The 27,283-nt window shown below is 35.1% G+C and overlaps 1 protein-coding gene across 1 annotated transcript in view; it reads right to left on the bottom strand.

The window, feature by feature from the left end:
* The window catches only part of LOC128219150 (fibrillin-2-like), a 100,190-nt gene that overhangs the window by 12,427 nt on the left and 60,480 nt on the right, over positions 1 to 27,283 (bottom strand). Inside the window, exons 36-60 of the mRNA XM_052926970.1 lie at positions 25,480 to 25,599; positions 24,798 to 24,917; positions 23,470 to 23,586; positions 22,615 to 22,731; positions 20,301 to 20,420; positions 19,267 to 19,380; positions 17,719 to 17,826; positions 17,341 to 17,457; positions 16,655 to 16,774; positions 16,041 to 16,166; positions 12,024 to 12,137; positions 11,478 to 11,597; positions 10,987 to 11,103; positions 10,520 to 10,645; positions 10,083 to 10,202; positions 8,993 to 9,106; positions 8,330 to 8,443; positions 7,842 to 7,916; positions 6,541 to 6,660; positions 5,924 to 6,046; positions 5,654 to 5,767; positions 4,789 to 4,902; positions 1,192 to 1,314; positions 619 to 732; positions 73 to 189 (exon numbers count right to left, since the gene is read on the bottom strand). Of these exons, the coding sequence (XP_052782930.1) occupies positions 73 to 189; positions 619 to 732; positions 1,192 to 1,314; positions 4,789 to 4,902; positions 5,654 to 5,767; positions 5,924 to 6,046; positions 6,541 to 6,660; positions 7,842 to 7,916; positions 8,330 to 8,443; positions 8,993 to 9,106; positions 10,083 to 10,202; positions 10,520 to 10,645; positions 10,987 to 11,103; positions 11,478 to 11,597; positions 12,024 to 12,137; positions 16,041 to 16,166; positions 16,655 to 16,774; positions 17,341 to 17,457; positions 17,719 to 17,826; positions 19,267 to 19,380; positions 20,301 to 20,420; positions 22,615 to 22,731; positions 23,470 to 23,586; positions 24,798 to 24,917; positions 25,480 to 25,599 (2,904 nt within the window). The remainder of the gene's footprint in view (positions 1 to 72; positions 190 to 618; positions 733 to 1,191; positions 1,315 to 4,788; positions 4,903 to 5,653; positions 5,768 to 5,923; positions 6,047 to 6,540; positions 6,661 to 7,841; positions 7,917 to 8,329; positions 8,444 to 8,992; positions 9,107 to 10,082; positions 10,203 to 10,519; positions 10,646 to 10,986; positions 11,104 to 11,477; positions 11,598 to 12,023; positions 12,138 to 16,040; positions 16,167 to 16,654; positions 16,775 to 17,340; positions 17,458 to 17,718; positions 17,827 to 19,266; positions 19,381 to 20,300; positions 20,421 to 22,614; positions 22,732 to 23,469; positions 23,587 to 24,797; positions 24,918 to 25,479; positions 25,600 to 27,283) is intronic.

The following is a 27,283-nucleotide window of genomic DNA, read 5'->3' as shown; positions in this document are numbered from 1 at the left end:
ATATTGAATACATACCTCGGGCAACGGTTTTTTCATTACTAAATCAGTTAATTAATAAGAGATAACACTAACTTGTGGAACAATCGCTGCCTGTATAGCCAGTTTTGCAAATACAAACGTAAGAGCCTGGGGAATTCGAACATGCGCCGTTTTTGCAGTTGTGTAATCCACTGGTGCATTCGTTAATGTCTGTAATGGAAATGAGGTATCATAACTGTTTTAATTACATTATGTGTTAGTGAAACGCAGCGTCACAATTAAATCGGCAGCTGTGCGTTTTATAATATACAGTCGAAACTCGATCTCCCAGAGACCGGCCAAAATACTTCAAGCCTCGGAAAATTCGAGCTAAGCGTACGAAATTTATTTAAATATATTAGGAAAATATCGGCCCTTTACATCGAACCAATGAGGAAAAAGAGCCAAGCAACTTCCAGCTAATGGGGTACGAGTGTAGAAGATATATGATGAGTTTATGTTTAAGGACACACAAAGGTATGCAATACAAATGTGTCGTCTGCTTTGGGAGGGGTTACATTACAATGGCTGCTGCAGGTTTAACATGTTTAACATAAAACATACAGTACAAATGGCTGGTACAATTTCAATAATTTGTACCTGTCTCGCATGTCGGACCCTGCCAGCCTCCAACGCAGCTACACGTTACCCCACCCGGGTTGTTTTCACATGTTGCTCCATTCTTGCAGAGTTCGGCTGTGCACTCGTTAATGTCTGCAAAGGATGCAAACAGCATCACTGTATACTCAGTGTGGGTGTATGTATATACTACGGTGTTTTACTCGGCAAACACATGGTTATCCTCATGTGAATATAACCTAGAACTGAGTGGGCTTGTGAAATTTGATAACACTTGTAACACGAGTGTATACAGAAATATATCTAGCCGTGAACAGTCTACAGTGTTCTCAAGAGCAACCCCTTATCTATCCATGTGTTTCACCCAAAACACATGGAAAAGTTGTGTTTCGCATAAATATACAAAGAGCCGATTATTCAGAACTTGTGATTCGCACAACTTCTTTGTTATATTGTAGACAAATGGTTCAGTTTTGTTTGTTTTAGTTAAATATACGAGCACATCATATTTTTTGTATGTATGAATAACAGAGCTATCGCAAGTGTTAGACTTATATATTTGAGAATTTGATTCAAGTATATTTTTATAAGTACCTGTATCACACGTTAATCCTGTCCATCCCTGGGTACACTCGCACACATACGTGCCAGCTACATTTTTGCAGACTCCGCCATTTAGACAAGGGGAGATAATCGCACCCGTACACTCGTCAATGTCTGTGTATAATAATGAAAAGTGTTTGTATTTGATACAATATTTTCAATAAACAATTCTAAAGTGCTTTTGCACAGTCTGAAATGCCTATAGAATATAATGACATATATCTAATGCAAACGTCTACATAGTCGCGAGTTGAATGCAGTCCGAGAATAAAATGATGTACAGGAAACAAAAGTTGTGAAATATTTTTGTTTTGCATTTCTTTTTTTATTTAATAAAATAAAATGGATAGTGTTGAAATGAAATCTCAGACATTACAAGCAAACATAATTATGTTAATTATCTTGAAAATTATCTATTTTTATATCGTCTGTAAATGACAGTAATGAACAGTCTAAGTCTATAGGTGTGATAAATATAATAAAATAAAATCGACTCAATACTAAATTATGCATATTAAACATCCAAGAAAATAGATGGAAGTGGTGTTGTGTGGGAAAGATCAAATAAACAAGCTTTCGTTGATAGTGATCTTGTGTGCAAAAATTACATATATTAATAAAGATACTAACGTCTGTGCGAGGCAGAAGAACAATTATAAACAATAAGTGTAGAGATACAATCACAACCATAAGAAGAATTCCGCTGCGAAATGAATATGTCGACTATTAAAGGAGTCCTTGTTTGATCGGGCTAAACATGCAAATGAGCGATGCTATATAATTAATTTGTACAATACTGTACGTTTAAGGTACCGTTATTCAGAAATATCCTACAAAACAAAATTTGGCCATTACTACAACGTTTCTAATGCAGTCGGGTAGGCTAACGAACTTGCAAGGGAGTATATTCGTATACACAATGTAACCTTGTTTGGGAAAGACCTAGGCCTCTGTTCACTAACGTCTTGAGGCTTAGATTGAGGAACGGGTTAAAGTGACACTCTTGCTCAAAATCAATACATACACATGTAAAACAAACACAAATTTAGAGTGATAAACCTTTAACTACTTACTAAATAATGCATTTATGGAAAATATTAATGACTGATAACAATATTGTAACAGTGTATTTAATAGCTGAAAATGCAAAAATATTAAATGATTGGTGAATGCTACGAGATTTACTGTGATCTACTATAAGTCTCATAATGTAGAAATACCGTGTTTTATGCACATTTCTTTCAAATTAAACTCTGTATCCTTCATAAGAACCATTGTTTTCGACATTTATACATCCTTTTTGGAATATTAAAACAAAAGTATTAATTGTGGTAAATCTTATGTGGGAATAAGAGTGCATCTTTAAGTAATGCAAATGTTTGATAGAGTTCTAAAATGATGTACAGAAGGTCAACAGTCTGCAAAAATACGAATAATCGGTTCTACAATCATGAACCCATATTTTGTCAAGATTAATAATAGATATTTTGAAACATTTGAAAGCTCAGTTTTTTGAGCGTGAGTCTAAAACTCAAATTCTAGACGTTCGGGAATACGGCAATATATACGAAATGCTCCTGTATTAAACCTGAAAGTGATTTGTCAAGTTTGATGTACTGAAATGCATGCACAAAGATCAGAAAGGAAATAATGCGGTCTCATTTTTACTGTTTTGCCGCCACAAATTATCCAACTTATGAGGATTATTTAAGAAATATTATAAGTAGAGAGCATAAGACGTGAATCTGGTGCTATTTTGACAATTCAATGGTCATGACATTGTGAGAAAGTATTGATAAACAATGCCAAAGTTAGAGAGCAGACGACATGATCCCTCAATGATTGTCATGCTACATAAACATGGACACAAATCCCACGACATAGTCAAACCAAGAGGAAATTCAGAAAGTGGTCGTTTGTCAAGATAACCTGAGCAAAGAACAAATACCACAATCAGGATTTGGTGGTATATTTTGGAAACACATAAGATTTCGACTACATTTAGAGAGATATAGACAAAGGAAAGTGTACTATTGAAGGGCGACTTCAAAACGTGGTAACTATTGTTAAAAAAAGATACCAATACTAGTAATTAATTGTTTTGTTCAAAAGTCCAATATATGTGATTAACTGTTGGTCAAAGATATCAGCAAATATTAGTATAAGTATCTTTCCTTTTTCTATAAAACATAGTATGCATAAATAATTCCCAAAAAGAACCAATGTCAAATAATGAAAAACTCGATTACCTTTAGGATACAACTATTAATATGTAAATATGGACAAAGCTAGTCCGATATCAGTTGAACGTTGCTGAGTTAAAATCGCACTTCTAGTCGTTTTCAGGTATGGCAATTATGTTAAAAATATTTTGTCACCAAAAATAAGATTATTAAGATTTTTATATAGCTATTAATCTAACGCAAGCCTAGTTAAATATGCTTCGCAATCAAATCACCAAAAAACTGTGTTTCAAACAAATACAATTTTATTGTATACAATCTTTGTTTTCAGGTTATAACCATTACTTCAATTCTGCATTTTAACAAAGCGTATCTACACTTCTAAAATACTGTTAAAACAAACAACAACAACAACAAAAATACACTTTGTTCATTTAGCAGTGATACAACTCCTATGATTTCTATTTGAAGATACTGATAAGAAAGGTAAAATCCTGAGGCCCTTTTGCACTATAAGAAGGTCAATCAATATGTTTACAAGTTTATTGCTATCCAGGGTTTCCTTGTAATGAGTTTGCTGAAAATAAACCATTTATACCTGAGTTAGAATAAACTTCCACGATATATATCGTTTATCAATTACAAATTAAGAAAATATATATTCATGCCTTTCATTTAAATAACATATCAAAACAATGCACAGACAAAAGTGAGAACAACGCGACGTCAATATTAATTACCCGTTTTTCTTCTTCTTCTTAAATTAACTATTCCTAAAAACCTTGCTTTTAAACAAACAAATCACAACTTTATACTACGTTAAATAATAACAAAAAATAATTATTCCTTTTTTTTACTCTATGATGAAAGTTCATTAACGTTGCCGTTCCTTGACACACCACCGTTATGTTGCTAGTCTTATACATCGGAGCACAAAATCATGTTTTATAAACAGAAACAGCATTTTTATTCTTTCTAAATGACCTCCTTTTGCCAACAAACTATTCGTCTGAACATTTGTTTGACGACAGTGATTTAATGTAATTGAGAACCATTGCTGTTAAATACTGTTGTTATATTAGCAGCAATTTTCGTATAGCCGAATCCATTATATTTATAAAAACATATGTTTAATTTATGCCTTAAAATACCATTGCATGTATATGTAAAGACATCGTTATTTTGCCGTAAGAATATCCCACATCTGCGCGCTTTTAAAATATCAGGGTAAAATATGTCCATTAACCCAAAATAATGCTAGTTTCTATTCGTTTGGTGAGCTTTAAATATCAGCAGCAATTAACATTGTTAATCTAAAGCTTGTCGCCAGCAGATGGCAAATTGTTGAAGTTAAATTTGATTCAATTATTATACAAACACTTTAACTACGATTCCATGTCCTTACCAATGTCACAGTTGGTGCCCATCCAACCTGGCATACACGTGCACACGTACGATCCATTGGTATCCTCACATGCCATGCTGTTTACACACAAGCCCTCCGCACATTCGTTAATATCTGGAGGATGGAGACATGATTGTATAAGATCTAAGGTAAACGGTATGAACATGTTGTTTTTCATACATGTTCGAACTCTGAGTACAAATGTCGTGATATTTGGGTAGACAGGCGCCATGTGAACAATCAGAGACTCGAGTCTTCTTCATAAGAAAATTAAGACAAAAAGGTGTTTCGGGTGTGAATCAAAAATAAACGTTCCCTGTGTTTCGTACTTCTAATTGAAAGTGACATCCACAGCCTCAGATTGTTTATTATGTCCAATAAGAAACAACATAAAATATTATGAAAGGTTCTTTAAAAATATTTAACGTAATGTTTGAGAATTATCTTAGCCTTTAGTGTATCTGCCCTCACATGTATTGACAAACCAGTTCCAAAACATTTTCTCTAGTTATAAGTAGAATGCCAATACTGCAGATAATCGCAAAGGCGGACTCATGGCCTCCATTTAGGATTCTCGTGTTCATAACAAAAAAGTAAGTCGTATAACAAATTAATCAAAACTGTTTTCGACTTCATTATCGGAATTTTATTACTGTGGAATCGATATATAGGATTTCAAGCGATCAACATTTTCTCGTCTTACATTTTTCGTGAATCAAGGCCAAGTACTGTTTTTAAACAAAGAGATGGCATGATTCAATGCAGGCATTATGAAAGAGTTGAATACTTTAAAAGATAGAAAGTAAACGTAATTGTATGATGTTGCTATTTCATGGTTAAAAAATAACATATTTATAGCATATACTTGTTTCACAGTGTAGCCCCGTCCAACCATTTACACATTGACACACGTATGACCCATAGAAGTTGGTGCACGTGGCTCCGTTCATGCAGGGCGACTGCTCACACTCGTCAATATCTGTGGGAGAAATTTGATGTGTTTATCACCGTGAGGGAATTTCATGCAGAAAGTACTCTTACAGCTAGTTAAATGCGTGTCATGTCTAAGATAAGCAAGGTGATTTTTAATCAAGCGCGATGGATGGAAAAAAATATATCATATAAAAAGGTTAACCTCCATCACATCTCTCGCCAGTCAGGCCGGTTGGACAGAAGCATCGGAATGACCCTTCTGTGTTGGTACAATTGCCATCGTTATAGCACGCTGCATCTTCAAGCTCTTTACACTCGTCAACATCTGCAAGATATAAATTAAAATTACAAATGGGTGTTTCAAAGTGTTTTTCTGTGGTCAGATTGGTTGGAATAAACATTGACTATCGCAAAAAACGGACTGAACAAAACGGCAAAAAATTAAAGAAAATGGATACGTTAACCAATTAACGGAGGAAGAAAAATCTACTATGTCACATGTAAAATGCCACTTTAGAAGAGATGTGTGATTAAGTTTAATCGTTTAATAATGGTTCCACAATTGCAAACGAGAAAGGAAAAGCTGTTCTATAATAAACAAATAAAAGAGTGCACAGTAAAGAAAAGCACTCGAAACATGAACAATAACGATCATACACCCTAACTTAGTGATAGTAAAAGTTAAATAAAACATTCAAAAGGACACGTTCAATATTCTTAAAACATTATATAGAATTAAGGAAAATAAATACGACTGGTTATGCTAAAATCGTTCCAATAAACAACTAATCTATTATAATTGTATCAAACTGTGTATACCATTTTCACAATAGGTTCCTGTCCATGCAAAGTTACACTGACAGGTGTAACCTCCTTCTGTGTTCTCGCAAACACCATCGTTCAGACAAACTGGAGGATCCTTTAAACACTCGTTGACATCTGAAACAGAATGTTGCATAGTCAGTTTCTTTACGTCAAGAAAAGCCCTATTATTTCAATGATACGGGGCAGCAGTGTAAGACAAATTCCGATACTATTTGTCTTATTGATATACTACTAGTAAGATACTGCTGAGATATGTGTAACATCCGCGAATTATTGTTAAATACTTTTTTAGGCCGTTAAACATTGAAATAATGATAACTGTTACATATAAAGTTTTTGGTTGATATTTATATCATACTCGTTCATGGTCACCTACAGTTAAAATGGAAAGAGGTTCCATTGTTTCCCGTTTATTATTTCCATTTAGGTCCCCGATGTATGGTTATGTAAATTGTGGATGCCATGTGACCCCATATAAATTTGCTGTCATTTGAAATACTTTTATGAGGAGAGAAATTATATGTGAAACATATACCGAACAAATGTCACGAATAAAGTTCTCCCTTGCCCTAAACATACTTTAAACCTAGGATTTTGTATTTCAGTGGCAATCAAAACATAAATCTTTAATCTGCCATAAATGTTATCTAAAGTGCTTGTTATCAGTTTTTGTACATATTATAGTTTATCAATTTTGTAAGAAATATCGTTTCAAATCATACTACAAATATATAGATGGCATCACCAGGCATCAGAATTAAACATTACATCCAATGACAATATATAAAGAACAGTGTATTTATACATCTGACTGTTAGATTTTGTGGTGAGAAAGCATGCCAAAAGAACAAATTAAAATGTTTTGCAATACATTAAAATATAGGAAGTTAAGAAAGAATTGTCGTAAAAGTAAATTTATTGAAATTAATTGATATGAAAATTAACCAAATAGAACTATTATAAAGATGTTTGATTAATATTACACCGGTGATTTTCAAGGATAAAAAAAAGAAAATATTCATAAGATAAACATTGTTTGTACCGTTAAGCAATCTTTTACAAAACACATGTTATAGAAATCATTTACATGTATTTAACATAAATAGATGCATTTAACTCATTAAAACATCACATAGATTGATTCATTGCATCAATATTGACACGAAATTTAAAATCGCTTGATTTTGGCATGCAAAAGTTTGTGGAAACGAAAAGGTGCGACAAAACCAGTCGAATGTGCAAGTGTGTCTCTTTAAACCATATCAATCAGAGTATCTTATCGTTTTTAATTTTACCCAGTTGTATTGGACCTCTCGACTTAAATTCAGACATTACAAACGTGACTCCAGGAAGAGCCTTTTTCAAATCCGCTGTATATAAATAATACAAAAGGTTGGGATTATTAACTTAAGAAAAAAAAATGTTGCATAAAATAGTAGATACATTGCTCATAGACTCGGGATTCTGAATGTAATACTAGCTTGTATTATATGTAAGTATAACTTATAAATTAATATTTTTTTCCGTTCCAAAATGTGTTACTAAACTAACAGAAATGAATATCGATTGCTGGAATTCAATATAACACTCTAGCAAATAAGGTTTCCATTCGGTATTATTTTTTCATAAAGCGAACAAACTTCAAATATAATATTCTTTTGTCAAGACATATTACTTAAAAAGTGACGAAATGAACGAAATAATTTTTGCGGTTGTTTATTTGTTGTTTTTTTATCATTTTTATCTTTTTTGGGGGGATGGGGGGTCGTTGGGGTGGTATTACCGATGTAACAGGTGGGTCCTTGCCATTCCGGAAGACAATTGCAGGTAAAGTTTCCAAAGGTATTGTCGCACGTGCCGCCGTTCTCACACGGTTCGCCCAGGCATTCATTTACATCTGCAAACAATTTTGTATTGGTTATATGCCATTGATTCTATCGTTGGTCACGAAGACCTGCCGGTCACTTTCGAAAAAGTCCAATAAGTGGATAATTGGTATTGTAAAGGATCTCATTCTGGTTATACGGTCGAACCACGTTGGCTCGAACTCCCAGGGACCGGCGAGACTACTTCGAGTCTCGAAAAATTCGAGCCAAGCGGTAATACTTACATTTAATAGAACAAATTCGTTCCTTTTCATCCAGTTCGAGCAAATGAGAATATCTAGCCAAGCGAGTTCGAGCGGTTTGACTGTTTATACTCGTATTATCTTGTTAACAATTAACCCTTCTAAATTTATAACGTGTAATTATATAATATATATAATTAAATTATTTTTGGACGTCGGGTATTCCTTTTCTTATTTCATTTATGCAAGATAATCTCGCATTTTTAGATTTAACCGCCAAGTATATATTGGTTATTTCTTTAATAAGAGTATCCAACAGGAAAAGAATTTGAAAATTATAATAATTTTATTCCGATACAATATGAATACGTTATTAACCAATTTCGCAGTTTTTCCCGTAGAATGCATCTGTGCATGTGCAAGCGTACGACCCGACACTATTGGAACATAATCCACCATGGAGACATGGATCGCCGTCACACTCGTCAACATCTGCAGTAAAATGATTTAAATTAAATAAGACCGCCAAAGATGACATGAAATGCAGACGAAATATAAATACAATCGGTATTAGGGTCAACAATCACAAGAGATCATCACAGTTGAAGACTTCCGATAATCTCCATTTGTCCTGTATGACTAATCTGATTCGGTTTTGCTGTTTGTGAAGTTTTGTGCTGTTGTTCCATGTGTCTTGTTTGTGTTTTTTTGTGTGTTATTTGTCTTTGGCGTTTACCCAGTGCCATTAAACAGGGTTGATGTTTTAAAATATTTTGGCTACTGAGCTTGTTTCTGTAGTTTTCACATAAGTATTTAAACACACGGCTTTCCGGTAAGGACTGTTGTTTATCTAGTGTATCTAACTGATGATACACAATGCCATTGAAAGTATGACCGTGTTAATCTGTAGTTGTGTACAAAGCAGCATTTGCAGAAGCCCAGATCAATCGATTCAATGCAATCATTTTATCGATCCGGAAACGTTTGAATATGGATATTGAAATGTTCAAGGGTATCATGCACCAAGCAATCTGTTTCACAATGAATCTAATTACCTTTTAAAATGTCTAATGGGGTTTTGTAAAAGACCTACGATCGTTGTTACGGTTCGAATAAACAGGAACAAAGTATCACAATAATACTAATATGAAGAAGAATCCCCCTTGAACACTAACGACACAGCAAGATAAATATTAAAGTTTCGTTTAAATAATGTTCAATGAAAGTAATGGAAGGTCCATCAGTGCCTTGCACCATTATATCCAATGATCATGAAGGAGTATAAAATTACCAGGGAACCCCCAAAGTCATAGGCCTTGCTACAGAAGATCGTATATCTTGAAAGAATTCTAAGTAACGGTCATGTTTTTGCACGATGAAGTCAATGCCGACAATGATGAAAACAATATTATGACAAAAGACTGACTTGTGTGTTATTCGATGACTATTGCAACATTATAGGACTAACCTTCCGCACACAGGTCTCCTTGGTATCCATCTATGCACCTGCATTCGAATGTTCCATCTACATTGTTGCATTCTCCATTTATGCAAGGATTCATTGTGACCGGGAAACATTCATTAATGTCTGAAATAAGTAGTTGTTTAGTACTAGTCCATCATAAGAAATGGACAGGTATGTAGATATACATGATGATATAAAGGTATGGACAACAAATATGTCTTTCTATAAAAACAATAAGAATAATGTTTTATTTACTAGGAGAAGGTCAATGTTCGATATGTTTAAACATTGAAGCTTTATACTTTTTAATATCTGTATATTTCTTAATATCTGGTTAATAATGCAAATTAGGAATATTTTTTGTTTCACATAATTATTATTTAGCAACGAACGGTATTCTAATTGAGAACAGTTTTAATCATATACTTATGATGACCTACCCACATCACAGCGGGTTCCCTCATAGCCTGTGCCCGTACAGTTACAGGAAACTCCACCCTCTGTATCGGTACACAACCCTCCGTTCTTACATACTGGATTGCCAGGGAGAGTGCATTCGTCGATATCTGTAGTATGTCGATAATTTGTTGAAAGCATGTGAGTAGTTATATGTTACTAATTATATATTATAGTGCTAAGCATTCGTGTATAGAAATTACGACCACAATTATTCTATGTAATGTTTGCATGATATAAAAATGTATCCTGCACCATTGTCTTTCATCAGTAAAATGTATAACTCAATCAAAATATTTATATTCAATTTCTTGACAATTAATTCGTCACCTGCGTCTGCCAAACACTTACTTACTGATAAGTTAAATTGTAGATGATTCAACAGATTCCATAAGGTACTTAAAGTTACTATAAACAATGTAGTTGAAAGCGATATGGAATATAAACTTACTTGTGTTACAGAGCTGGCCTGTCCATCCCTCCAAGCAATCTTTGCACTCGAAAGAACCATCCGTATTCACGCACCGACCGCCATTGGCGCAGGTGATCGTCTGACATTCATCTACATCTTTGTGTGCAAACAATATTAACTTAGAACACAATATATGTTGATTATAATGCCACCAAAGGTATGTACTGGTAACGTTGGTAGGATCATGCTTGTTAACAATTACATTCATGGACTATACAATCTACGTTGACACACACTTGCGCATGCGTTTTAGTAACACCTAACATTTATTTACACTAACACATACCCTTTAACATACGTCACTATATATTTATATATTATTAATATTATGAAACTACATCAAATAACATGCAGCACAATACAATCTGTATAACACACAGTATCGTAAATGCATGCTACTAGAAACACAATATAGATAAAGAATATGTCACATCTTGAATAACACTCATAACAGACATGCAAAAGAGTACCAGTCGAGCAGAGATCTCCCTTCCAGTTTCCGGGGCATTGACACGTAAAGCCAACTTCTTCATCCAAACATTGACCACCATTCATACACGGGTTCCTGGGCGGCAAACATTCATTTACACCTGAAGTAGTACAAAACCCAGTTTGATTGATTACAATTTAACTAAATTAGGATATAACATAGATAACAGATAGCTGTCAATCAGGGAGTGTTTTTTGCGGCGACCCCTTATTCACACCTTACATAGGACAAATACTACATAGCTTCCTAACAGCGATGGATTTTGCGTCAATCACTTATATGTACCTAAATATGACAAACTATTAACATTTTTAGACTTTTTTTTTCAACCATATCCAGGGCTGTGCTAATATAAATTCACATTTAATTGCATTATGCTTCATTGCCTGAAATAATCCGTTTATATAAATACAATCTATGAAAGTAAAGATACTAACAGTTTTCTTGGACGCTTTATACTTAATTTCATTAAATATATGTTAACTTAAAGAGCTTAATTCGTATCGTTGCTGGGTAAAATACTTACCGATTTCACACCTCCGCCCCGTTCTTCCGACCACACATTGACAAGTAAAGGTTGCCACGCCATCTAAACATGTGGCCTCGTGCATGCATGGGTTTTCACCACAGTCGTCTATATCTACAAGCGGAATATTTGAGTTCATTGAAGAGACTAATGAGAACATACTGAATTTGAAATCATAAACGCTCGCTAAATATAGAATATTTACTATTAACTTTCATACTCCGCAGAAGACGTAACAAAATGGCGGCCGATTTTTTTTAACTTCTCTCTCGGCTTATCTTTTCACTGTAGGGGAGCTAACTCATGTACGTTATTGAATATCCATTTTATTCAAGCATTATGTTGAGTGTAACCGACTGTTTACATGAGTCATTGGTTACAAAATGGCGACTAAAAAACGGTTTTCAAGCACAACAAGTGACGAATCTGTCGAAAAAAGGTTATAACTTAATTCAGAAGAGACGCTTCGATGCAACAAGAAATCTGCAATTGTGCTGAGGAGCTACCTTCAAGAAATTGTTAAAAATTAAGTGTTATGAACAGTAAATTGTAAAACTGCTGTTGTTTTTCTTATTAAAACATTAATTGACTGTGATACAGCTTTCTTACACAGTTATAATTTAATGTAACCTTACTGAGAAAATATATATGCTGTTAAACAATTAGATTACTATATTTACATTGTTATTGTATTTGTTCCAAATAAACTTGATTACATATTTTTTTGTATTTCTTAAAATATAATTTTGAGACAATATTTAAGCGTCACTGAATATTTTCATAACAAATACATCATATCTTGATATATTCTTATTGTTAAAAGTACTCTGTGAGATATATTCGTTACACTGTAAGTAGCCGGGGGGATGTGATATACACCCCAGCTACTAACAGTGTAACTAATAAACCACGTCCGATCTACTAACTGCTGATATTGTATTAACCACGCCACATCTACTAACTGCTGATATTGTATTAACCACGTCATATCTACTAACTGCTGATATTGTATTAACCACGCCACATCTACTAACTGCTGATATTGTATTAACCACGTCCGATCTACTAACTGCTGATATTGTATTAACCACGCCACATCTACTAACTGCTGATATTGTATTAACCACGTCCGATCTACTAACTGCTGATATTGTATTAACCACGTCCGATCTACTAACTGCTGATATTGTATTAACCACGTCCGATCTACTAACTGCTGATATTGTATTAACCACGCCACATCTACTAACTGCTGATATTGTATTAACCACGCCACATCTACTAACTGCTGATATTGTATTAACCACGTCCGATCTACTAACTGCTGATATTGTATTAACCACGCCACATCTACTAACTGCTGATATTGTATTAACCACGCCACATCTACTAACTGCTGATATTGTATTAACCACGCCACATCTACTAACTGCTGATATTGTATTAACCACGCCACATCTACTAACTGCTGATATTGTATTAACCACGCCACATCTACTAACTGCTGATATTGTATTAACCACGTCACATCTACTAACTGCTGATATTGTATTAACCACGTCCGATCTACTAACTCATATCTACTAACTGCTGATATTGTATTAACCACGTCATATCTACTAACTGCTGATATTGTATTAACCACGCCACATCTACTAACTGCTGATATTGTATTAACCACGTCCGATCTACTAACTGCTGATATTGTATTAACCACGCCACATCTACTAACTCATATCTACTAACTGCTGATATTGTATTAACCACGTCATATCTACTAACTGCTGATATTGTATTAACCACGTCCGATCTACTAACTGCTGTTATTGTATTAACCACGTCCGATCTACTAACTGCTGATATTGTATTAACCACGCCACATCTACTAACTCATATCTACTAACTGCTGATATTGTATTAACCACGCCACATCTACTAACTGCTGATATTGTATTAACCACGCCACATCTACTAACTGCTGTTCTTGTATTAACCACGTCATATCTACTAACTACTGATATTGTATTAACCACGTCCGATCTACTAACTCATATCTTCTAACTGCTGATATTGTATTAACCACGCCTCATCTACTAACTGCTGATATTTTATTAACCACGCCACATCTACTAACTGCTGATATTGTATTAACCACGTCATATCTACTAACTGCTGATATTGTATTAACCACGCCACATCTACTAACTGCTGATATTGTATTAACCACGTCCGATCTACTAACTGCTGTTATTGTATTAACCACGTCCGATCTACTAACTGCTGATATTGTATTAACCACGCCACATCTACTAACTCATATCTTCTAACTGCTGATATTGTATTAACCACGCCACATCTACTAACTGCTGATATTGTATTAACCACGTCCGATCTACTAACTGCTGTTATTGTATTAACCACGTCCGATCTACTAACTGCTGATATTGTATTAACCACGCCACATCTACTAACTCATATCTTCTAACTGCTGATATTGTATTAACCACGCCACATCTACTAACTGCTGATATTGTATTAACCACGTCACATCTACTAACTGCTGATATTGTATTAACCACGCCACATCTACTAACTGCTGATATTGTATTAACCAGGCCACATCTACTAACTGCTGATATTTTATTAACCACGCCACATCTACTATCTGCTGATATTGTATTAACCACGTCATATCTACTAACTGCTGATATTGTATTAACCACGCCACATCTACTAACTGCTGATATTGTATTAACCACGTCATATCTACTAACTGCTGATATTGTATTAACCACGCCACATCTACTAACTGCTGATATTGTATTAACCACGCCACATCTACTAACTGCTGATATTGTATTAACCACGCCACATCTACTAACTGCTGATATTGTATTAACCACGCCACATCTACTAACTGCTGATATTGTATTAACCACGCCACATCTACTAACTGCTGATATTGTATTAACCACGCCACATCTACTAACTGCTGATATTGTATTAACCACGTCATATCTACTAACTGCTGATATTGTATTAACCACGTCCGATCTACTAACTCATATCTTCTAACTGCTGATATTGTATTAACCACGCCACATCTACTAACTGCTGATATTGTATTAACCACGCCACATCTACTAACTGCTGATATTGTATTAACCACGTCATATCTACTAACTGCTGATATTGTATTAACCACGCCACATCTACTAACTCATATCTTCTAACTGCTGATATTGTATTAACCACGCCACATCTACTAACTGCTGATATTGTATTAACCACGCCACATCTACTAACTGCTGATATTGTATTAACCACGCCACATCTACTAACTGCTGATATTGTATTAACCACGTCATATCTACTAACTGCTGATATTGTATTAACCAGGCCACATCTACTAACTGCTGATATTGTATTAACCACGCCACATCTACTAACTGCTGATATTGTATTAACCACGTCATATCTACTAACTGCTGATATTGTATTAACCACGTCCGATCTACTAACTCATATATACTAACTGCTGATATTTTATTAACCACGTCATATCTACTAACTGCTGATATTGTATTAACCACGCCACATCTACTAACTGCTGATATTGTATTAACCACGCCACATCTACTAACTGCTGATATTGTATTAACCACGCCACATCTACTAACTGCTGATATTGTATTAACCACGTCATATCTACTAACTGCTGATATTGTATTAACCACGTCCGATCTACTAACTCATATCTACTAACTGCTGATATTGTATTAACCACGTCATATCTACTAACTGCTGATATTGTATTAACCACGTCATATCTACTAACTGCTGATATTGTATTAACCAAATTGGATCTACTTACTGATCATATTGTTTTAACCACGTCAGATCCAAATACTGGTCATATGTTATCACCTACGTTAGACTCCTGCTTATATCGTATTAGCACGTAAGATCTACTCACTGCTTGGTATGAATTGTGAAAACCACGCCATATACACTTACTGTTTTCGCATTTGTCTCCTGTAAATCCTTCAGCACAGGTGCAGTTGTAGCTTCCAGGAGGCTCATTGGCACACTCTCCCCCATTACGGCAAGGGTTTCCACTCGGCACCATGCACTCATTTATGTCTAAAATATGTTGTTTTTTTATCAAATAATATGCTATGGATTTAACAACACTATTCATACATTCTTGCAAGCATTAATTAACTCCAAGGTAGTAGCGTTAGTTTCTTTGAATTCTTTTCATTTACCAAAAAGTTAATTGATCTATTGGATATGGCTATTTTCTAACAAGAAAATCACAAAAGATAATGGATAAAATGCATAATTCTTATTCGTTTCATTATTATTTTTTTTAAATATAAACGATTCTTCGCGAAACATTCCTTTTTATCCTATAACCCCTGGCAAATTACAGTCGAAACACTCTTAGTCGTTATCTTAAATGTTCTGATTACATTGAACCTTTGAATACATTCGGTTTCGTAAGACTCGTTTTGTATTTCGGTTGTACCAAATGCTCGTTATCTCGAAGTATTTCCCGAGATCCCAACGAATTTGACATTGCGAGTTATGACTGTATCTATGATTCTTGATACGCTTTGTATGCATACCTGTTTCGCATAGAGCTCCCTCCCAACCAGTTGCGCATGCGCATGAAAAGGAGCCTTGCGAATTTGTGCACGTTGCTCCATTCTTGCAGAAGGAATTGACGATGGAACATTCGTTGCGATCTATATAAAAGTGAGCAAATCTCATCTTAACATTTAAATCACTATAAGAATTGGCCTTACGTTAGTTTTTTGCTGAACAATTTAAAAATTAACCTTAAATTATGCTTTAAATTATGTTTGTTCCAAGCTACTTGCTGTTACCATTTGCAAGAAAAAACAATGGAAATGGTTGAAAAAAGCTAATTTTGGCGTTAACATAAGATGATTATAAAATCAGGATACCAAAAATAAATTTTATAATTTTATAAACAAATATCGAAATAAGCCTTGGTTAATTCCACTTTTGCACGCAACTTATCGTAAACGTGATAAATTTCTTTCACAATGGTGACGCAGCTTTTGTCTTAAGAATTTTAATTTTAAAACAAAATCAGAACAAGTAAGGAAAATATAATATCACTCTCATTGAAACGGTATTCCGCGAGAGTTTGGTATTGTAGTGATAGGGAATCCGGGGTATCCTAAGGATCTTTTTTGGTTGGCTTTATGACCACAGATGAATCGTGTGTTCTGCCCAATGCGCTTAATCTGACAACCGTTTGCGTATATTGATAAAATGGACTTACCCATGGTGCAGGTTTTTCCAATCCATCCATCGATGCAGTCACAGTCAAAACCTCCCGGAAAATCTGTGCATGTCCCACCATTCTTGCAGAAACTTGGAGTGTCACATTCTCGTATATCTGTGGTTTAAGTGATACACAAACACATCCATAGTACATGTATCAAGATGCATTAAGCATGTGATGCAACGAAGGAATAAATAAACTATTACATATATGTTAAAATATGGATATGTTACACTGATTAAGTAACCGATACATGATCATTTTATTCCATATAACATAGAACAGTACACATATAACTTGTTATAAATTGTTTAACATATATATTTGGATCAATCCAACACAACAAAACAAAAACAGAATCCCAGTAATTCTAACCAGTTTCACAAAGTGTACCGGTCCATCCTCCTTGACAGCTGCATGAATATTCGCCATTGCTGTTAACACAGGTACCCCCGTTCTGGCAGCTTGGACACTGGTCAATCACTAACGACAATAATGTAGGGCTTTAACATTGGCAAATCACAAAAACATTAATGTGATTGTCTCATAGGTCTCGGCGTTGATAAATCAATAACAGGACTTATATAAGCTTTGACAGTGGTTAATTTCTAAATACATCCATCCGGTTAGCTCACTCGGTAGAGTGTTGGACTGTGAATCGGACAACCCGGGTTCGATTCCCTGGCAGACCAGGTTACTTCTGTTGTGATTGGTTATGAAATCTTTTCAACGACCATTCGCACTGTACCACTACCCCTGGTATGTACAGAAGTTGTCAGTTCCTTGCAGAGGTGAAGGCACCTAGTACTGGTTCTGCCCAGGATAGGTGTGCGGTGGTTGAACTGTCTCTCTGGGACCCTTCAATGTGCTCACGCCGGGACCCGGAGTATAAACTACTAACACCACCACCGTCTCAGTGACGTGGGCAATGGTCAATAATTATCAAATATATTGTAAGAATAGGCTCAAAGGCTTTGACACTTGTCAATCAGTTACAACAATAATGCAAGCATGGTCTCAAAGTCTTTGACACTGTGGTCAATAACTTACAACACTGATGTAAGCATGGTCTCAAAGGCTTTGACACTGTGGTCAATAACTTACAACCCTGTTGTAAGCATGGTATCAAAGGCTTTGACAATGGTCAATATCTTACAACACTGATGTAAACATGGTCTCAAAGGCTTTGACAGTGTGGTCAATAACTTACAACCCTGTTGTAAGCATGGTATCAAAGGCTTTGACAATGGTCAATAACTTACAACACTGTTGTAAGCATGGTCTCAAAGGCTTTGACACTGGTCAATCACTTACAACACTATTGTAAACATGGTCTGAAAGGCTTGGAAACTGGTCAATCACTTGCAACACTAATGTAAACATGGTCTCAAGGCTTGGAAACTGGTCAATCACTTACAACACTATTGTAAACATGGTCTCCAAGGCTTGGAAACTGGTCAATCACTTACAACACTAATGTAAACATGGCGTCAAAGGCTTTGACTCTGGTCAATCGCTAACAATAATATTGTAAACATGGTCTCATTTTTTCTGTTCAAAAAAGTAACCACTAACTGTGTTAGAGGTGCTTTTTAATCAATTAATACATTACAATGAAGAGTTCCTCGATATTAATGGAGTTCATGCATGACATGTTTTGAAATTTGAACAATCACGTTAACCGTAATGTACGGCAAATACACATATAAGACGGAAACCATACGGTTGTTGTGAAGGAGATCGTCAAACCAGTGTCGAAATTTGAATATCTTTAACATAATCGGGGAATTGTGATGAAACAAATAAACTTCACCATGGTGCTTTAAAGGGACTGGTGTGGATACACCGCAAAACTATTTACATTAGGTATTGCATTTGATTATGCATCACTGGGTGTGTATTTTAGTCATAAGTTAAACTTACAGACGTCGCAGTTTTGTCCGGTGAAGTCGCCCACACAGTCACAGTAATACCCACCAGGAAAATCGAAGCACTCTGCTCCGTTCTGACAAACACCCATCGGACATTCCTTCACGTCTGAAATGAAAGACAAAGGCACGTATAACGATTAAAAACGGTTTGATGATGCTTATTACACAGTCAAAACTCGCTTTTTCGAAGCCTTTGGAGCTTAGGAAATACTTCGAGATAACGAACGTTCTATATGTCCGAAATACAAAAAGTGTATAACTATACCGTAACAAAATCGAAACAAAATCGACATACCAAAAACAGGGAAATAACTGAGTTCTTCGTTGCGAGTTTTGACTGTAGTTTATCGATACTTCCACAAATAATTGTCCAATGCCTTTTTGCCGAGTATATACAAGCTATTGTAGTCTTCTACAGAAAAAGCGTTGAAGCACACGTGGTATAACCCGAACTAACGCTTTTCAGTATCAATCGTTTTTCTATTTTAAGTAACGGTGACCTTGACCTTGACCCTAGATGCCCCAAATGTAATCCCATCAAAGTTTTCTATAATCTCGTTTTATACGCCAAGTTTGGTTGCAATATGTTAACCTCAACTTAAGATGGGTTAACCAATAACCTTGACCATAGGTACCCAAAACGCATCCCATAAAACGCCTACATAAACTATTTTTTCGATATTATATGTAAATTTGACGCCGTTCTATGACCCGCCAGGCTTAACCAAGATGTGCTTTATTCTTATAACCAAAGTTACATGGTAAATAAACTCGATGTTTCATATCTCAATGTCACACTTAATCTCTTTCATTATACATATTTAAAGATAAGTTCGAATCAATCAAATGTAAGCATAATGGGCTGTGCTTTACATGTGCGTTTGGCGTCTGGCATGATTATTATCATGTTTCATTTGAATATCCTGCACGGCTTTTGACTTATATCCAAGGTCCAAATAAACAGGCGAGGAAAATAATTACTACAACTAGTCATTCACCACCAATAGACACACAGTTCGAATTTACCCGTGTCACATCGCTCCCCGGTGTATCCAGCCGAACATTCACAGCTAAAGCCACCGATCGAGTTGGTGCACGTCCCGCCGTTATAACAACCACCCAAAAACTGGCCACACTCGTTCACGTCTAGAAATATAACAAATACACATTAGCTTCGTTGTAGATAATACTTATCCGGAAGAGTAAGGAAAAATACGTAAAAAACGGCTAAAAAGTCATTTATTTCTCTTCAATAATCCTATATTTGAGTTCTACATTTTTACAATGCTCATTTTCTAAGACAATCGCTTTGCCGTACGATTTGCTTTCTTACAATAACAGTTCAAGACATACATTTTCTATTGAAACAAGTAGGGTTATTGTTTATTTGCTTTCTTACAATAACAGTTCAAGACATACACTCTCTATTGAAACAAGTAGGGTTATTGTTTATTTGCTTTCTTAGAATAACAGTTCAAGACATACACTCTCTATTGAAATAAGAAGGTTTATTGTTTATTTGCTTTCTTACAATAACAGTTCAAGACATACACTCTCTATTGAAATAAGTAGGTTTATTGTTTATTTGCTTTCTTACAATAACAGTTCAAGACATACACTCTCTATTGAAACAAGTAGGGTTATTGTTTATTTGCTTTCTTAGAATAACAGTTCAAGACATACACTCTCTATTGAAATAAGTAGGTTTATTGTTTATTTGCTTTCTTACAATAACAGTTCAAGACATACACTCTCTATTGAAATAAGTAGGTTTATTGTTTATTTGCTTTCTTACAATAACAGTTCAAGACATACACTCTCTATTGAAACAAGTAGGTTTATTGTTTATTTGCTTTCTTACAATAACAGTTCAAGACATACACTCTCTATTGAAACAAGTAGGTTTATTGTTTATTTGCTTTCTTAAAATAACAGTTCAAGACATACACTCTCTATTGAAACAAGTAGGTTTATTGTTTATTTGCTTTCTTAGAATAACAGTTCAAGACATACACTCTATTGAAACAAGTAGGTTTATTGTTTATTTGCTTTCTTACAATAACAGTTCAAGACATACACTCTCTATTGAAACAAGTAGGTTTATTGTTTATTTGCTTTCTTAAAATAACAGTTCAAGACATACACTCTCTATTGAAACAAGTAGGTTTATTGTTTATTTGCTTTCTTAAAATAACAGTTCAAGACATACACTCTCTATTGAAACAAGTAGGTTTATTGTTTATTTGCTTTCTTACAATAACAGTTCAAGACATACACTCTCTATTGAAACAAGTAGGTTTATTGTTTATTTGCTTTCTTAAAATAACAGTTCAAGACATACACTCTCTATTGAAACAAGTAGGTTTATTGTTTATTTGCTTTCTTACAATAACAGTTCAAGACATACACTCTCTATTGAAACAAGTAGGGTTATTGATGTTGGTATTTTTCAGTCAGCATTGCATGGTTTACTTCATCGGTGATGTATATTAGTAAGGAAATAATATGTCAACTAAAATGACTACAAGAAAGAATTATCTCGAACGAAACCGAAGATGATAAGAAATGCCATATTTAACACCTGGCAAAAAAAACTGTACCGAACCAGGGTACACCACTAGTGTTTTGTTAGGGCCTTTGCAAGGGCAGTGCCACCTTTCCGACGTCTACACTAACACTTATTCAACCCCTGTTTTTTAACAGCAATATCTTTCATTGACAGGACAATTTTTCAAATGAACAATGTGTTTTGACAATTAACAAAATATCAGATGAAACAAATGTTAAAATACTACTAAGATAAGTTTCAGATATGATGAATACTTATTCAATAAAAATGAGAAGTACTTTTCTTATCCATGACAATGTACTTTTATTCTTTATAATCGGTATAATTTTTGGTTCTTTATAATCGGTATAATTTTTGGTAAGTTAGTATATTATCATTGCTTGCAGCATACTTGACGTCGTCAAAGCGGATATTAACATGTATAACGATTTAACTTTTTGAAATATCTAAACGACAGTACATTTTGCTCTTTATAATTCGAAATTCGAGGGTTGATCGCGAAAAGGTTTTAATTCTGTGCGTCTTTTGTAAAAATGCCATTTAGAACCATTTCGTTTCCATCACTGAAATGGCAAACAGCGGAAGGTTTGAAAATATCTAAAAGTGCCTGCTTGTGTACTATGTACTTAAAACTTTGCAATTAATGGGAGTGGAATATTTTCACTGACGACGTCACATGTATAATTCGGGGTAAATTGGGTCAGTGTTATGAATGGTATATAGAAGAACGTTTTCTGGGTTAACTTGATTCTTTAATGTTGCTGTAAATACCTTCTTCACATGTTTTGCCCGTCCATCCATCCGGACACAAACAAGTGAATGAACCTGGCGGAGCGTTACTGCAAGGCGCGTCATTTTTACATATGCTGTCGTCACACTCGTTTATATCTGAGGAAGAACACAATACATTTTGATGGCGTTCTTTAGTAAATAACTAATAATTAAAGGAGCCAGGGGTTGTATTAAATATGCAACTTAAGTCAATCTTAGTGTTAAACATCATTGACATCATTCACTGTATAGGTCCGTTGTTCATATCGAGCAATCCGATTAGCTACAACGTTCTTATATTCAACAAGGACCAGTCTTGAATACCACCCCTGAGGGCGAAGCCTGTCTGAGAGAGAACACAAACATGTTGATGACGTTACTTGGCATCAAACTTATAATTTCAGTCCCGGGAAGGGGAGAATATTCGCTTGCATTCTATAACACAGCTTCCGGCAGCTATGGTAGACAGGTAACAAGACAAGACTAATTTCTATGTATTTAAATAAACTACTATAATGTTTATATTGTATGCATTCGAAAACTGAAACCTGTGCTGTTATCACCATGTGCAAAGGAATCGTTAACAAGCCCGCAATTCAGATTCACTTATGCTATTTTTAACAGCTATTTTGCGAGTATTATATACTTCGGACAAATATCTAATTATCAATGATTCTGTTACATGGTTGCTTGAATTACAGACACGAACCCAAAATATTATAATATCATTATTAGTGAACTTCTCTTTAATATGCAATTTTTATTGATAGAGGTTTATTTATACATGTAGTAAAACGTCACAAATTATGGTTATTTGTATCGTACTTTGAATAATATCAAATATGGAAATATTACCCGTATCACAGTTGGCCCCTGTAAAACCCTCAGCGCACGTGCAGTAGTAGGATCCCCCGATATTCGTGCACGTTGCTCCGTTCTTACAGGGTCGGTCCCTCGTGCACTCATCAATGTCTGCATACATTTAGTATAGAAATTATTCCCACATATTAAATTGTATTCTGATATTGTCTCGCTTCAGAGTTAAAGCTGCACTCTGACAGATTGAACATTTAGATAACGTAATTATTTTTTGTTTTGAAACAAGCACATTTTTGGATAAAAGATCAGATCGCAGCTTTACATATTTCCGTCCCAAAATTGATGTTTATGCATTTTTCTTAAAAACCGTTAGTAACGGTTTAAGCTATACAACATTAAATTTGGAATGGAAATATGAAGATCTGCGATCTGTTCTTTTGTCAGCAGTCTTTTATCACTGGTTAGCAGATACTAACGCAAAACAAATCTAATTCCAAGACAAAAAATAAAAAAGTTGGAAAACGGTAAATCTGTGAGAGTGCACCTTTTAAAGAGGCACTGTTCACAAAACAATTTTGACTTCAATAACCTTGACCCGTATTTTTATGAAATTATATATACACACAGGTTTTACACAGGTTTTACATTGACGTTGTAACTGTATGTTTAGACTTCAAAGAGAGGTTGTGGATCACGTCATGTTGTTGTACGTGTACTTGAACTTGAACTTGGCTTGCTTATATCATGTACAGCACTTTCCTCGTTCTATCGTACATACAGAATGTACACATATTGTGATGACGTAGTGCACAAAAAGTAGCTCGCATGGTGAAAATAACATTAAAAGTAGTGTTTCCCGACCATTCTCATATTAATCAAGCTTAGACTGGTGCTGTTTTATACATGTTTTGCTACAGTGGCAATCTTAACTTTGTCACACGCCCCTCTCCCAACCATAAGAACATGTATACTATCCACAACAAGCATTTTTCCCAACATTTCAAAAAATAATCAGCTTAAGACTGGTGCTTTCATACATTGAATGTATATTGGTGCTTCCAGTTGTGAAACCTTAACTTTGTCAAACGTCCTACTCCCAACCATTACATGTTCCGCAACAAATAGTGTTTCCCAACATTTTAATATCAATCAGGCTAAGACTGGTGTTATCATACTAAGGATGTATTTTGGTGCTTTCATTGGCTACCTTTATTTCGTCACACACCTCGCCCTTCACAACTTTAGAACATGTACACACTCTATAACAATCAGTATGCCACAAAATTTATATTATTATATTAATCAGGCTAAGACTGGTGCTTTCATACTTTAAATGTTTGTTGTGCTTCCAAGGGATATCTTACCTTTGTCACAAACCTCACCCTCCCAACCATAAGAACACGTGCACGTGAAACCGCCACGTTTGTTCCTACACGTGCCGAAGTTTGCACACGGATTAGAGCCTGCTGTACATTCGTTGATATCTGCGTTGGAAAGGGTGTTTAACGTTTACCGCGCAGTAACAATGAAAAATACATTGCATTGTTATAACTTCATATCGATTTTTTTTTAATAATTTTAATGCATATTTGTACTTAACCCATTTGATCATAATAATGATCAAACACGAAAAAGTATATGATTTGTGAACAAACAAAAAAATATTAGTGATATTTCATATATTTTGTCTCCTCTTTTCATACGGAGATTGTGTGGCCACGTAAATATTAATTGAGAAAATAAATTTATGTCAAGACTAATATTTTTTTCGGTACAAATGGTATAAGCTTTTCTGTATTTATTTTGAAAGTCAAATGAGTTAAACAAAACAAAATCATCAACCCATATTGTGCGCCTTTAATTCCATACCATTCTCAATACTGCAAATCGTGTAATATAATTTCTATGGAGAGAACCTTTAAAATATATGCTTTTGTTTGAATCCGTTTTACATAATTTATGTAAATGATATAAGTGTGGAAAAATGTGATTTTTGATGATTAATTTATATTATGAAGATTTTTTTGTTTAAACCAATTATCATACCTTCATCACATGTGAGTCCGGTCCATTGAGACGTGCACTGACAGTCATAGCCAAGCTCCCGGTTGGTACACGTTCCATCGTGAAGACACGGAGACGTCAACGTCGCGCATTCGTTCACGTCTGTAGATATAACGTTGGTTTAGGATTAGTTTAAACATTATCTATTTTACAACGATTGTCAAGGAAGTTGTGATAACTTATACTAAGTCACTCTTGATGGCACACCTTTCTGCGAGAGTGTGGTCTTGTGTTATGAGGGAAACCGAAGTTCCCGGAGAAAACCCACTTGTCCGGCTTGGTGACCACTAACTAAACACACAAGCAATATACGTTAATTGTTATTTCACGGATAATGCGTTGACAACGATCTACTTAAAGTATATCAATTGCCCCTTGTATTTTTAATCAATTGCAAAAGAAACGAACACTTTGCATGCAGACCTTTCAATTAATATGTTCGTCATAACTCTGTATTCCTCTTTACAGCGCGATTAGGCAAATAATTGATAGACCTCAAGGGTAACATTTATCATTACGAATGACAATTCATGTTAATATGCCAAATAAAAAGGCTAGAAGGCGTCTGATAATACAATGGAAATTGCATTATCAAAGTCGGTCAGGAAAACTCTTTAGAGGCGCATGGTGCAATGCATAACAATCACTAAACGGCAGCCACACTGTCCCAATAAAAAACAATACTGATTTATAAGACACTGTTTTGTTAATTAACATTAACGGTTTAAGACGGGGGTGCAACTGGCGCTCGTCCCCTCTATAATTGGTAATGATTACTTTTTTATACCAACTGAGGAACAATATGGAAACAATGCACTTGAATGAAATATTATATGCTAAAATATCTCAATATTTCCTGTGGGACAAGTTCAAGCCCCAATTAACCATTTAAAACCATGTATTGTTCGCATTCTTCGGGAAGGAAGCGTACGTTCATTGTTGCACTTCCAAAGTGCGCCCCTCTAACGCAAAATCCTGAAAACGCCACTAATAAATGTGTATTGTTGTTATTGCACATGGTTCAATCCATAACACACACTAAACGAGATACATACATTGTCGCATTTCAACAAACATAGGTCGCATATTCTTTTATGTAAATATGTATTTATCAATAAATGTTGGGGTTACCGCGTTGGAATTGTCAGGGAAAGTTAGAATGCACTGGAGGTTCAACCGGTATACGAGTACTCAAGCTCAAATTTGTCCCAGTAGTGGAGTTACCTCCTTGAAATGGGCAGTGAAAGGAGGAATTCACTGGGGAGTTCCACCGTTCTACGAGTACTCAACCACAAACTTGTGCCAGTATTCGGGTATCTGCCTTGGAATGTCAGTGAAAACAGGAATTCACTGGGGGTTAAGCCTGTCTTCATGTACTAAATCTCAGACATGTCCCAATATTGGGGTAACCGCCATGGAATGATCAGAGAAAGCAGAATGATTCACTGGGGGTTAAACCGGTCTACGAGTACCAACCTCAAACATGTCCAAATATTGGGTTTACCGCCTTTGAATGTTCAGAGAAATCAGGAATTCACTGGAGGTTCAACCGCTCTTCAAGTACTTAACTTCAAACATGTCCCACTATTGGGGTTATCGCCTTGGACTTAACCTCAAATTTGTCCCAATATTGGGGTGACCTTGGAATGGTCATGAAAGTAGGAGGATTCACTGAGGGTTGAACCGGTCTACGAGTATCCAACCTCAAACTTGTCCAAATAATTGGGTTACCGCTTTTAAATGGTCAGGAAAAAAACAGGACTATCCACTGGGGGTCTAACAGGTC

The sequence above is a fragment of the Mya arenaria genome, chromosome 15 (assembly GCF_026914265.1).
Source record: "Mya arenaria isolate MELC-2E11 chromosome 15, ASM2691426v1".
NCBI lineage: Eukaryota > Metazoa > Mollusca > Bivalvia > Myida > Myidae > Mya > Mya arenaria.
Note: the sequence above shows the minus strand (reverse complement) of the source record. Positions and strands in the feature narration are given on the sequence as shown.